The following is a 15,212-nucleotide window of genomic DNA, read 5'->3' as shown; positions in this document are numbered from 1 at the left end:
GTTCACACCTGTAATCTTGGGAGGCAGAGGCAGAGGCAGAGGCAGACAGATCTCAGTGAGTTTGAGGCCAGCTTGGTCTACCAAGTGAGTTCCAGGACACCCAGGACTGTTACACAGAGAAACCCTGTCTCGAAAAACTAAACAAAAACAAACAAAAGAAATTCAACTCCCTAGTAGTTTTAGTCATGCATGGTTACTGGCTATTGCACTGGGCAAAAGAGACAGGATAACCACCATCAGAAAAATTCTAGAGGGCTGAGGATATAGCTCAGTGGTACAACACCTTAGCCTATGTAGGCCCTGAGTTCAATTCCCAGAGCCAACCCCAACCAAAGAAAGAAAAGAAAGTTCTATCTGCTGTCCCAGCTCTCGGTGGCTGAGTGCTTCCTGCTGCTCCTGCCCTCTCCCAGCACAGATGCTGCCAGCTCTAAGAAGCACCAGTAGCAACATAGTATATTGGGAAGAATAAACTAGCCACAAATCCAACTTTATCCCTTATTAATAGTGTGACCCTGGCTGAACAGGATCTCATTGAGCCTTGGTTTTTCTTATTTGTAAAATAAGAAATGCTGTTTCTACCTAGTCTGTGTGGTTTATATCTCTGACACAGAGCAGGGCTCAATAAACAGCAGAAATATTCAAAGTATAAAAACCAACACTGTAGTCTGACAATCCCCTGTGCCCTGTGGGGTTGGAGAGACAACCTTCCCAATGTCCTCCATAGCACATTCCCGAACACGGAATAAGACTAGGCAAACCAGGATCTTGGCTCCTATCTCCTCAACTGGCATCAAGAAAGGCTTTCAATGTACCTAATGCTGCCAGCAAAGCATGCAGAACGCTGACAAAGGAAGCCGCTCTCTTATCATAAAATTGGTCCAGGGTGGCCAAGACATCTTGAACCACATCTGCTACCAAAGGAAGTAGGCTAGCATCTGAGTTCCGAAGCATGACTTCTAAGACTTTTGGGGTATGAGGATGCAGAGCAAGGTGACGCAGATTTAAAGAGATACCATTCACCAAATAGTCTGAATTTTGATTGATCAGGTGCTGTACGGAGTTATAGCCACAAGCATGGCAGATGGCTACCATGGTGCTAGTAGCCACTTGACTAATGAGCAAGGTTTGGTCTCCAGCCTTCTCCAGTACTGGATAGAGGGCCGACATCAAAAGCAAACGGAAGTCTTTTTGTAATGCATAAGCAAACTGGCCAATCCCTTCCAGCTGAATGCATATCTGCCAGATGTTACTGTTCATGGAGCAGATAGTGGGGCTCGGCTTTGACGAGGCTGGAAAAGATACAACGTGGCAGGTGTGCGCACCAGATGTGATGGCCTGGAGGCCAGGAGGCTTCACTGTCGTTTCCTCCCCCTCCTCAGCTTCAATACAGGTAATCAAGTACCAGTTTTCTTGGCTTATGTATTCCTCCAATATAGATTTCACAATCTCTCTCAGTTCCTCTGGGCCTATGCTTGTACATTTGTTATGAATATCTTCTACATCCAGCCCGGCAGCCCCTACAACCAGTTCATTAAGGATCATGGCAGCTTGCTTTCGGTAAACTATAGATGCATGGTACAGTTCCATAAAGTGATCGACAAGCAAATACAGGTCCCCATAGTAACCAAGGAGCTGACAGATCTGCCGCAGGAGCAGGAAGACCCTCTCATCAGTGAAGCAGCGGAAATATCTCCTCTGGACTCGGCTCCACGGTCGCGCATCTGAGGCCTCTGGAGAAGCACTCAGGTTGTCGGAGTTCCAGCGCCGCTCTTCCACCATCTTGACGTCTGCCACCTCTAGCTCTAGTACTTGGACAAGTGCTCTGGAAAGGCGCTGCAGGTGGGCAACAGAATTGAGAATCACATGCACTTTGGGGCCCAATAGCTTTAGATACCCCAGTAACAAGGAAAGAGTAGAGAACTTGCCCTGGTCGTCTTGTGTGTTCATTAGGCGGGGAAGAGATGTGGCAAGTGCATGCAGGCTTTCTGACAAGATGTCAGCCAAGGCTCTGCTGCCCACCACTACTTTCTGATCTGCAAAATGCCTTAGCACTGTATTGCACTGCGCCTGGACTTCAGGACTTTCATCATTTACTAGACCAACTAACACCTTCAAGAGGGGACCCGTGCATTCAACCAGGGACTGACTGCACTTCAGAAGCAGGACCTCCACAAGCTCTACCAGCTCCAGCCTTGCCTTCCAGTGAGGGTGAACAGAGACACTCTCAATTATCTTTTTAATAAGGATCGCCAACTTGTCCCCAGTGCTTTTTACCCAGTCTGCTTCCCTGTGAATCATCAGGGCTGCCACTCTGGGCTCAACTGCAGGGTTTGCTCCAGCCTTGGGGATCCTTGTGAGCTGTTCATCAGCCATGATGAAGCCCACTGTCTTGTAAAAGACCTTTAGGGAAGACACAACAATACTGTGACCTTGTTTAAAGTCTCCTGTGATGATTCTGGTCAGTGCAGTTGAGATTCCAGGTAGGAAAGACGCCAACAAATCTCCCAGCTGCTGTTGCTGCTCCAGTTCACCCACGGGCCTCGGATGGTCCTGACAATCGCACTGAAGGAGGAGAACCTGTAGACACTCTAAGGCAGCAATTTTAATCTGCTTTGACTTCTCCTGTTCTGCCAAGCCCAACAGTAAAGATACAGCAAATCCTAACCGAGGCAGAATGGAGGGCTCATAAAAAGTCAGAATGATGTCCCTGTAAGCTGAGTGCATTAAGGTGCTAAGTCCCCGGATCACAGCCAATTTCAACTCCTCCGACACAGCTGCAGGTTTTTGGGAACTGGGAGAGTACAGACAGGTTGAAAGTTCCGAGAAGAGTTCCTGGAGAAGCTCTTGCTCTCTTACACATGTTGAAGAGAGGACGAAGGTGAGGCACTCCACCACGCTCTGGACCAGGCGCTCTCTTTTGGGCCCTGGGGTCTTCAGGGCAAATCGTAAGGGGAAGAGGACATACTGCTGTAGCTCCTGAAGGGCAATATCACTCACGGCCTGTAACTGTGTCTGCAGATGTTCCACATTCTCCACTGTCTGGGCCTTGGTAAGCTGAACACAGACTGGACGTAAGATGCCAAAGGCCTCCTCAGGAGTGTCAAACACCGCCATTGCACAACTGTCTTCTCCCTCACTGAGAAAACATCCTGTAGGTTGGAAGAGGGAAGCTTTTCAGTAAAGAGTGTCAAGCTCAAAGCAAATATAAAGTGAATGTCTGTCCATCTGTCCATCATTCCATCCATCCAACCACTATTTATGGGGCCCAAGGTGCCAGTCATTGTAAGGGAGAGCAAGGGAACCGCAAAAAACTGGCTCCTATTCTTGGAGTATCCTCAGCTCAGTGAAGGATGTAAGCAAGCAGCGCAGTCTCTAGCTATTAGGACAGACCTAAGTTTAGGTTCTAAGTGAGCAGGGACAAGTCACATCCCTAGGAGAGCCAGAACTGAGTTTCAAAATAGCATGCCTGAACCATTACCTAGGGGCAAATGCATAAGGTTCTGGGCTAGGCTAGAGATGGAGTTCTAACTCCTTACTGGGCTGCTGAAAGAAGAGGGATATACAGAGAAAACACAGTCTTGGTGTACAGGTCAGTGAGATCTCACATATGTTGAGGCCTGCATAAGCACTACCCAAAGCAAGACAGAAAATGTTTCTAGCGTCCGAGAAGGCTTTCCCATGTCCTTTACAATTGATCCCTCTTCCTCTATAATTCTGACTTCTCTCTCTTAAGATTCCTTTTGCCTGTTCTTGTCACTGGGGGTTTTAAGAGAGAGAGAGAGAGAGAGAGAGAGAGAGAGAGAGAGAGAGAGAGAGAGAGAGGGGGGGAGAGGGAGATGGGGGTTGGGAGGCTATGATCTTTATGTAGATGGTAATATGGAGGAAAGATCAGAGCTGGGTGAGGCTGACAAACACAAAAGAAAGTAGAGTATGCCCAGGGATGGAAAACCAGGAGTGCACACTGTCACAGCCATCACGGGGGAAGAGATTGCTGCAGCACGGAAAGCTGGATGGCAGCAGGAAAGCAAAGGAGACAGGTTTAGAGGTAATGAAGAGGCTGAGCCGCTTAATGCCTGAAAGCCTTTCTTTCCTGTGAGAAATTCAAACTCAGACTGACAGTGATCAAAAAAAGATAAACACAGAGCTTGGGGAGAGAAATAAGCCTCAAACATTTCCCTTAGGAAAACAGAGCATGCTGGGAAGACACAAAACTGTGGCCCTTGGTACTACGGACCAAGTCAAAGCTGGAGCTATAAATGTATAACATTGTAAAATGCTGGCATTGGATGGAGTGATCACCCATGGCTGGATTAGTGATCATCCAGTCTGGAGGGCTTGCATTTTTCCTCCTCGGCTGTCCATCTCTAGCTCATGAGTGAGTACTCCTAAATCCAGGGGCCACAGGGCTGACAGGTGAGAAGAACCTAGTGTGTTTACAGACCAAGACCTGGCCATTCCAGAGAGCTGAGCTGGACTGTGCCTGTGAACCAACAGAGAGCTCCAGTGCACTCTGATTGATGGCTGAAAAATCAAAAATTATTGTGCTCGCACGTGTGTGTCTGAACAATAGCACAAGATGTCCTCAAATGCATGGCAAACCTTCTGCCTCAGCCTCTCAAGTGTTTGGATTATGGAGAAGAGTCATTACATGCCACGTCCACAGCAGCGACTGCCGTGTAGTGACAAAATGCCTCTGCGCTGGCTTTTGCCTGCTGAAGGATTGGGGTTAGAGCTTCCTGGAGCGAAGCCCCAGGCAGTCCCCTGGCAATCAACGGTCGAGATAGGACCTGATGCCACCTGATGCCGTAGGTAAATCTCGTATCTGGAGATAGCCTTGAGAGCGAGCCCTCCTGGCACCCTGCATGATCTTTCTCTGTATTTCTAATCTTTCCTGTTTTTAGCTGACCGCTTACCAAGAAATCAAAGTACGTCCTTGGCTCGGCCCCACCGTTCATTAAAGCAGTCCTTGAGAAAATAAAGTATGCCCCCACGCCACATGAGCCTGAAAAACTTTATTAATTATAAAACAAAAACGGCTAAAGTTAATATGTTACAAGGAAATCGTCATAGTGAATCAGATTTAGAGAAATAAGGAGAGTTAGAAAAAATTCCCCAGCGCACTCCTTGATTCACTTCCTTATACAGGAGCCTATGATGAGCAAGGGAATAGATGGGTTAATGTTGATGGACAAAGACTGTTATATTATACTTTCAACTTTATGGATAGGCTTGCTAGATCCCAACCCCCATGATGTCTGCCACATAAGAAGGTACTAAAAAATATAGTTCAACAATTACATCCACCCAAAAAACATTTTTTAAAGTTTTGAACACTCGAGAGAACAATGAAGACAAGTGGAGCAGAGAAGGGAGCTGCTCGGGGTGAGTGGACTTACAGCTCGGAGAGCTTGGTGGTACATCTATAACTTGGCACACCTTGGGACAGGACAGAGCTGTCAGTGGAGAAAAAGAGAACACAATGGCCACATGGGGCCGGAAAGACAAACCTAGTTATGAGAAACTTCAAAATACAAGATTTTGGAAAGAAGGCTGGTGCTGAGACAGAAACCAAGAGATATTTTGGTGTCCCTTAAAGCTAGAGGAACAAAACTGGAGGTTAACCCCAAGCCTTAAACTCCTGGCTGGTGACTCAGCTCAGTCCCTCTTTAAGTTCAGTCTCGGTTCCTGTTTGTGATGAGCCTAACAGCGGAAAGGCAGAGACCTCTGAGAGGATAATACTACATGGAATCATCAACCATCTTTTTATATACTCTCTCACACACAGTAAGACGCTCCTGAACATGTGAAGAAACAAGAGCATATAACTGAAACTCCACAGGAAAGACAATACAAGCAGATCCACAGGCAACCTAAATAGCTAAGGTCTTTAAAAACCAAGATTAGTCAGTAGTGGTGGTGCAAATGCACCTTTAATCTCAGCACTTGGGAGGTAGAGACAGGCTAGACTGGTCTACATCTTGAGTTCCAGTGGCTACTCAGAGAAACCCTGTCTTGGGGAAGAAAAAAGAAACCTTTCTTTTCTGAGTAAAAGCCCTCTCCCCCCTCCCCCCCCCCCCCGCCATCAAATGGACACATAGAGTTAAGAAATACAGAACCTATCACTAAGAACACATTATAAGGTTTAGTTGAAAATGGATTTAGCAAAAGACAAGATTAATGATGTGGAAGATAGATCAATAAAAACTGCCCCAACTCAAGCCAAGAAAAAAAGAATGGTAAACAATGTGATAAAGGTACGTGGGATATACCAAAAGGTCTCATGTGTGAGTAAGTCCCAGAAGAAAGGACATAAAACTAAGCAAAACTGAAAAGTTCAAAACAAAGAAATCAACCACTGATTTAAGAAACTCAGCAAATTCCAAATTGACTGAGGTGAGAGAACCATACACAAACCTATCATAGTCACTCTGCTGAGAACCATACACAAACCTATCATAGTCATTCTGCTGAGAATCAAAGGCAAATAAACAAAAACTTTTTCTTCTAGTGGGGGCGGGGGCAAGAGACAGTCTCCCTGTATAGCTTAGTCTGGCCTCACACTTGGGATCTTCCTGCTTCTGCCTCTTAGTGGGGTCACATGTGTGTACCACCATGCCTAGCCAACAAGGAAAATCTAAAAAGCAGTAGAAAAAGATTGACAGATGGTTTCTCGACAGCATGACAAAATCTAGAAGTGACTAGGGCAACCTCTTTAATGGGCTGGAAGACAACTACTAACCTTGAATTTTTTTTTGCCATACAAAAACGCTTTCAAAAATGAAGGTATGGCTTGGGGTTTAGCTCAGTGGCAGAGTGCTGCCCAGCAGGCTCAAGGCCCTGGGTTTCAGACCATAAACTGAGGGAAGTCATTGTTATCAGGGATGAACTAAAGGAAAAATTAGAGTAGGAAAATTAACCTACACAGAAGCATGGAAGGTAGGTGGAATGAAGACCACAGAGCTGGCCAGCACAGTGTTAAGTACATGCCAGTCATCATCAAGTCTTTTGTAGTAAAATGGGGGCGAAGTTATGGGTTTTGGCAATCTATAAGAGCCAGGAAGTGGTAGATAATTTGTACCAGATGAACTGTATCAAGATAGCAAATGCATGTTAAAAATCTAGAGGATGTGCTCTTTAAAGGACTGTAAATGAATATCCTTACAAGGTCAGTAGGAATGGGATAATACCCATTTTTGAATAATCTAAAAGGTGAAAATGAAAAAATTAAACCAATGAACCACTTAGAGAATGAACAGTAAGATGAGAGACAAGGCCCAAGTAGTGCATGCTAGTTCAGAGTTTTTTCTTTTGTTTCTGTTTTTCAAGACAGGGTTTCTGTGTATCTTTGAAGCCTGTCCTGGAACTAGCTCTTGTAGACTATGCTGGCCTCGAACTCAGAGATCCACCTGTCTCTGACTCCTGAGTGCTGGGATTAAAGGCCACCATCGCCCGGCAATCCAGTTTCTTACAGCAGTTCTACCAACATTTTAGCTAGATGATAATTTGTTGATGGAGACCTGCCCTGAGCACAGCTGTGTACTTAGCAGTTTTCCTGGCCTTTTTATTTTAGATGCCATTAGCGTCCTTACTGCTATGACAACCAAAGATGTCTCCAGCTATTGCCAACTGTACTGTGGAGGCCAAAAATCACTCTTGGATGAAAACCACCAGGAAAGTCCACAAGATCCCAATCAAAACCCCAATGGAACTTTTCTAGACAGTAATGTCAGACATGGTGGTGCATGCCTTAATCTATGTACTAGGGAGGCTGAGGCAACAGTATTTTGAGTTTGAAGCTAGCTTGGATTATACAGTGAGACTCTGCCTTAAAGCAAGTAAACAAATACACACCAACAAACAAGAAAGGAACACACTTCTAAAATGGTTACAGGAATGCAAAAGACCTAGACTATCAAAAACAATTCTTAAGATTGAAACTAGAGAACTCACCTTACCTGATTCAAGATAAATGTATCTGGAATGGTGCAATCGCTGCATAGTGGCATAATCTCACACACACACACACACACACACACACACACACACACACACACACACACTTTGGGAAATAAAGTCCAGAATTAGTATCTTATATAGAACATTGCCCCAATTTAGCTATATATACTTGGCAAAGGTGACAGTGAAATGCAGTGGAAGAATTATCTTTTCTTTGTTTTTATTGTTTTGTTTTTTTTTGTTTGTTTGTTTATTTTTCTTTTCTTTGAGACAGGTTTTCTGTGTAACCCTGGCTGTCCTGGAACTTGCTTTGTAAACCAGGCTGACCTCAAACTCAGAGATCTGCTTGCCTCTGACTTCCTAGCACTTAGAGTGTTGAGGCACCACCATGCTTGGCTCAGCTAAAGATGTCACATCACTTGGCTCTATATATGAAAAAAGGTATAGTCATTTCTACTTATGTATGGGGAATGTGCTGTAAGACCCCAACAGGTTCCTAAGACCAAGATTGCATCAAATTCTATACATACTCCACTTTTTCCTAGAAGTATTTACTCTAAGAAGGTTTAATTAGTAAAGTAGGCAAAAAACCCCACCCAGATTAACAAGAGCAATAATAAAAACATGAGAATGTAGTCTATAGTAAATGACTACCTCTATGATGTGCACTCTCTCAAGGCCACATCTGTGATCCGTCAACTTGACCCTACCTAGTACCACCTATGGAAAGTCTCAATGGGGGATGTTTAGATCAAGTTGGTCCGTAGGAGTATCTGTGGGGATGGTCTTGTTTGTCTTAAGTGACATGGGAAAACCCAGTCTATGAGTGGGTAGCATCATTCCCTGGTTTTGGGCCCTGGACTTGTTAAGAGTAGAGAGTACTGGCTGAGCATCAAGCTGGATACCAGTATGATAGCATTAAGATTGTCACAAAACAAAACATAACAAAATGATTCCCCAAACACCAGAATATAAAAGCAGGATGCATAAAAGAAAAACAAAGCAAGACACCCTGATGTGTTCACCATTACAAGTAAGAAGTATTCATGAAAATATGCTATTTAAAGCTGCGAGGGTAGAGATGGCTTAGAGAAGGCTCAGCAGTTATGAGAACTTATTGCTTTTGCAAAGAACCTGGGTTCAAGTCCTAGTACCTACATGGTGGTTCACAACTACTTATAACTCCAGTTCTAGCAGATCTCATGCCCTCTTCTGACCTCTGTGGACACAGGCATGTGTATGGTACACATATATACATTCAGTTGAAACACTCATATAAAATAAAATAAATAACAATAAAAGCTGGGTGGGGAAGTGTACACCTTTAATCTCAGTATTCAGGAGACAGAGGAAAGAGAATCTCTGTGAGTTTAAGGACAGCCTAGTCTACAAAGCAAGTTCCAGGCCACTCAGGGCCACATAGTGAGACTCTGTCTTAAATAACCACAACTACCATTATCACTGCACATCCATCGGAAAAGAAAAAAAAGAAAAGAAAAATACTAGGTGGCTGGCAAGGATAGGAAGCAACATAGTTACTCAGGAAATCTCTTTGGCAGCTTATTCTGCAGGAGAGCAGGTGTGCTCTATGATCTAGCCATTCCACACCAACGTCCTCAAAAGACGTGTTCAGGAATATACCACCGTGTCACCCTGGCACGGAAGCTACCCAAATGTCCACCTGTGATAAACAGTGTTATCATCTCTCAATGGAGTGCCACCCAGATTAAAGTTTACCACAGCCAAACATCTAAAGAATGGGCTAAGGATAAGAAATATAAAGCCAACTTTTGTAAGGAAGATAGTATAACACATTGCTACTTTGATATGACTATAAAAGGCAATCATATAGCTTTATGGGGAGGCCATGAAATCGTGCTGGTGTGACAATATGTCAATTACAGAAAGAATTGTTTAGAGACTTGGATCGGTAGAGTCCTGGATTCTACCCATTTAACCACAGCCCTGATTAGTTAATGTGGGGCTGCTGCAGCACACCAAGGCCCCCAAAGTGACACCGGGACGGATGAGGCAAGCAGAACAGGAGTTCAGGTAGTAGCTGAATAAATATAACCAGGAGTTCACAGCCATGATTGCTAGTGGCCATCTAAAGAGTTTCTAGTTTAATGTGCACTTTGTGGTCTTAGAAGCACCACTGTGGAGGTGGCAGAAGCGACTTGCAACTGGACAGCGTGAATCATGTCCTCCCTCTGCAAGTTTTTCTGCCTCATCTCAGAGATGTTATATACCAACAATGGGAGAATCCAAAGGTGCACTCTGTACAGGATGCTGTTATCTTTTATAGACACTTGTTTTGAGATAGGGGTTCACTACAAATTTCTGCAAACTGTTCTCAAACTCAAGAGATCCACCTAACTCTGCCTCCCAAGTGTTGGGATTAAAGGCATGTCCACCATGCCCAGCTCCTTTACTGACACAGGAAGGGTAAGAGGGCAGATCTTACCCTTATATGGCACTTACCATACAATACAAGCAAACATGAAAAGAGAGGGGAAAGCAGGCAAAAAGAGCTCAGAAACTGGATGCCAACAGAGAAGGGCTCATGGAGAGATTCATATTGAGGAAGGAGGACCATACTTAAAATCCTGTCACAATAAAAGGCCAGAGGGAAGCAGAGCTGGAACACCGAACAAGAGGCCACAGGGGTGTGTGCCAGGCTTCACCCTGTGGTGACACGGAAGAGATCACATGCTCAGGCTTTCATGCTTACTGCTTGCTCCCTCCTGGTCTTGCCCAGGCCTCTGCTAGATGAGACTTCTGAGTGAAGTCTTCTCATCCCCTCATCTGAAACCGTAACTCCTCCTCACTCCCCACCCTGGTCCTCACAACCTTTCATTTTCCTTCACAGCACTCAGCACCACCTGCCTTTCATTTTCCTTCACAGCACTCAGCACCACCTGCCAAACCAGATTACCTGCCTGCTCTCTTGGTTTTGGACCATACCTAGGATTGCCTCCGCTCACTGAAATGTGGGTTCTAAGAAGCGTGATCTTTGCTAGCTTGTTTCTCGCTTCTGGCACTGAGTAAGTATTTAATGTTGCCAATGGCTGTAACCCAAGGTTTGGCTCTCTCACTGGTGGAACTCTGATGAAGCTGTGTGTGAACTGGATTCTGGATAAGAACCATCATATTCTTCTCTTGGGAGGAGTTATCTCTCCAGGCAGTTGATCTTATTAACCCTAGATGACCTTGCTGTACCTGTTTTCTGAGGCAACCAATTTTAGACTGAGGCTGTGCCCTAGACCACTTTTAGACTTTGAGCTCAAACAGGGTTTTTCTCATGTGGGGTTTCAGTCTTGATTCTCCCAGTTCTGGCTATGTAGTTTCCATTAAGATTTAGCCAACTTTAAAGAAAACTAAATTCGATAAATACGGTCTGCAAAACTTCCAATCTCTAATAATTGCTGGTGGAAAGGAAGACTAGGTCTGGATCATAGAGATAGGAATTCAAACTTAAGAAGTTCCAATACAATTCCTGAAGAGGAAGAAAATTAGTATTGTTTTTGTTTGTTTATTTAAAGATTATCACCCTCTGGGGGCTGGAGTAAGTCCAAATTGGTCAAAAGCACTTGCTGCTCTTGCAGATGATCTGGGTGTGATTCTGTAAGGCGGCTCACAAGACGTGGGACTTTCATTCCAGAGGATCTGATGCCGTCTTCTGACTTTCACAGGCACCAGGCATGCATATGGTACACAGACATACACACAGGTAAACACTCACATGAATAAAATAAAGATAAATAATTAAAAACAAACAAAAACCACCCTATGCTAGGCACTGTTCTAAGCATTTGTGTGTTGGACTTGTAGTGTGGATGTGTACACATTTGTGTGCAAGAACTCATGCATGTGAATGAAGGCCAGAGGTCAACATCAGATGTCTTTCCTTAACTGCATTCAATTTTATTTTTTGAAATAGGGCCTCTCACTGTATCTGAAGCTCATCGACTCTGCTAGGCTGGTTGGTCAATGAGTTTGAAGAATCCACCTGTCTCTACCCCTTAGATCCTCCACCCCCCACTCAAATATAATCGAAAGTTCGATTTCTGCCTAGCCCGTTTCTTACTCTTGGCACAAAGTGGCTATTTATGCAGCTAATAGCCATAATCCAAGGTAGGTAGGCAATCTGTTTTGACGGGAGGCGGGTGCTAAGTGCTATGGAGAAAAATAAAATGCTCCTGGTGCTAGGATCATGGGTACATAGCACTGTTGCTGGGTTTTTATGTGGGCGATGGGGATTGGAACCCAAGTCCTTATGCTCTCGTAGCAGGCATCTTACCTACTTAGCCATTTCTCTAGCCCCCATGCGAGGTTTGTTTTCTTCTTTGTTTGAGACAGAGTCTCACTATTTAGTCATGTCTGGCCTAGAACTCACGACGTAGACAAGGCTGGTTTCAAACTCACAGAAATCCACTTGCCTCTTGAGCCCTGGGATTAAAGGCATGCACCATTGTACCTGACCATGCTAGATACTTTATGTCCATAAATTCCTCATCCACAAACTGAGGAGCCCAAGCCTCAGAAAGATGAAGTGAAGGCCCATGCAGTGAACAGGTATCAGACAAAGGGTCTGTCTCAAGACTGACTCCAAAGGCTGGTGTATTCTTTGTACTATACCAGGGCTTCCCAGTCTGTTCATCAGAATTAAGGAGCTACAGCTTAAATTCAATGTCCTGGGCTCCACGCCAGGACTACTGAATAGCAATCTATTCTGAGGGTGCCAGAATGCTTAGGAATCTATGGATGTAAGAGTTCACGAGGTCAGCTGGGCAGTTTTGGCACGTGTCTTTAATAGGCAGGCAGATCTCTGTGAGCTCAAGGCCTACAAAACTACAGGAGCTAGTTCCAGGACAGTCTCTAAAACTACAGAGAACTCCTATCCCAAAAAGAAAGGAAGGAAGGAAGGAAGGAAGGAAGGAAGGAAGGAAGGAAGGAAGGAAGGAAGGAAGGAAGGAAGGAAGGAAAAAAAGCCTGTCTCAAAACAAAACAAACCAACCAACCAAACAAACAAACCAAGGTCAGTCAAGAGTAGGAACTCGGCAACGGTGGTAGTCTACTAGGCTACGCAGGCTCTCCTGAAAAGCAGGAGCTCTGCAATGAAAGAGATTCGACACTCTACTGACAGTCATATTCAGGGTGTTTGGAGGAACACAGTCTTGGGTTCAAATGACAGATTATGTCTGTCTCCCCACTAAAGGATGTACTCATTTAGAGCTGCAGCTTTGCCTATGGTCCCCTTACTCAGTAAATGAGCAAAAGAAGATAGATCTCAGACTCTCAGCACACTGAAGTTCTGCTGCTTTCTGATTGGCCTTCCTCCTAGCTAGAACTGGTAAATTACAAACCTATAAGGTACAATAACCATAGAAAAGGATACACACAGAGATTTAAAAACATCGTAAGTAAATCAAATGGAATTCAAGGAGTTATTCAAACAACCTGTGGGAAGGTTGAAAAAAAGAAAACAGAAATAAAAACAGAACCAAGTCAGGCTTGAGCTCTACCATATCAAAAATTATGTTAAATATAAAGGGCCTAAATATACCAATTATATTTAAGTAGAGACTGCCAAAATGGATTTAAAATCATGATCTAATTACAAGATTGTTTACAAGATATTCACTTAATGTAACAATCAGGTAGGAATGAGAGCCAAAGGACAGAGAAGGTGTTACCATGCAAATGTTAAAGAATAGGAGCTGTATTAGATACAGACTTCAGACCAAGGTTACCTGAGAAGGAAAGGAACATCATATAATATAATAAGGAGTAAATCCACTAAGAAATAGAACTTCCAAATTACACACCAAAACAACAGCTGACAAACGTGTGAAAAATTAAATAAAAAAAGCTACAAGTAGGCAAAATCGATAAGCACAGATGGAGGTATCTCCACTCTGCAGTCGACAACTAATAAATAACTAGGCAGAAAAATCAACAAAGACACCGGAGAAGTCACACCACCACCACCCACAAGAGCTATGCTATGTGTACAAAACTCCACAACTGCATGCCATCCATTCTTTTCAAGAGCCCACAGAACAAAGCCAAGATAGGCCATGGGGCTAGCGAGGTTTAGCGCTAAAAGCACCTGTTAATCTTGCAGAGGACCTAGGTTCAGTTCCCTACACACATACAGTGATTGAGAACCATCCACAATTTCAGTTTCAAGGGGTTTAACACCCTCTTCTGACTTCTATGGGCAGCAGGCACACATGTGATACACATACATACATGTAGGCAAAACATTCATCCCTTAAAAGTTCAATGGGTGCTTGAGACAAACTTTTCGTCTGAACCTGTTTCTTGTGTGGGCCTCATTTAATTTTTCTGAGGCTTGGGCTCATTTTGTGGATGAGGAATTTATGGAGTCCAGTGCTGGGAACTGAACTTAGGTCCTCTGCATGAGCAGTACATCCTCTTAGCCTCAGAACCATCTGTCCAGCCTCCAAACTCAACAAATTTAAAAGAACTGAAATCATACAGAGAATATTCTTCAAACATAACAGAGTCAAGTTTGAAATCACTAAGAGGGATACTGGGAAATCCTCACAAAGGGACAAGAAAACAGCGCATGGGACAAAAAGGATACTTTAAGACAAATGCAAAGAAATTGGCGAAACAAAAATATAGTATCTCTTTTTTTCTTTTCTGGGAGGTGATATATGCTTGTAACCCAGCATTTAAGAGGCTGAGGCACTTGGGAGCGATGATCCACATTTTTTATCTGTACTGAAGAGGCAGATCTCTGGGAGTTCCAGACTAGGCAGGCTACATAGTTGTAGCTCAGTGGTAGAGTACTAACCTAACATGCACAAAGGTCCAACTTCCAGTACTGTGGAGGAGAAAAAAACAAACTAGAAAATGTGTGTGCATGGGGGCGGGGAAAGGAGAGAGAGAGAGAGAGAGAGAGAGAGAGAGAGAGAGAGGAGAAGAGAGAGAACTCAGTTAATAAAAAGGAAGAAAACACCTATAACCACTGGGAAGTAAATTTTTATTTATTTATTTTTGTGGGGGCCGGAATTAAACTCAGGGTTTCACACATGCTAGGCAAGTACTCTGCCACTGAACTATATACTCCCACCCCAGGGGTAAATTTATAATACTGTTATATATTAGAAAAAAGAAAAGATTTCAATTAATAACAACAAATCTAAACTCTCATTTCCCAAGAACCTAGGGGAAAAAAGGTAAACTAACCTTCAAACAAGTAGAATGAAAAAAATCATAACGAT

General features: G+C 43.9%; 1 protein-coding gene across 2 annotated transcripts in view; it reads right to left on the bottom strand.

Moving 5' to 3' along the window:
• The window catches only part of Tti1 (TELO2 interacting protein 1), a 45,211-nt gene that overhangs the window by 22,777 nt on the left and 7,222 nt on the right, over window positions 1-15,212 (bottom strand). For both annotated transcript variants that reach the window (XM_050150766.1, XM_050150767.1), the window contains one exon: window positions 813-3,149. In XM_050150766.1, the coding sequence (XP_050006723.1) occupies window positions 813-3,114 (2,302 nt within the window). In that variant the 5' untranslated portion in view covers window positions 3,115-3,149. The remainder of the gene's footprint in view (window positions 1-812; window positions 3,150-15,212) is intronic.

Source organism: Alexandromys fortis, unplaced genomic scaffold (assembly GCF_014885135.2).
Source record: "Alexandromys fortis isolate MF-2015 unplaced genomic scaffold, M_Fortis_MF-2015_v1.1 scaffold_27, whole genome shotgun sequence".
NCBI classification, from domain to species: domain Eukaryota; kingdom Metazoa; phylum Chordata; class Mammalia; order Rodentia; family Cricetidae; genus Alexandromys; species Alexandromys fortis.
The sequence above is the reverse complement of the archived record's forward strand: the minus strand, read 5'-3'. Positions and strand labels throughout refer to the sequence as shown.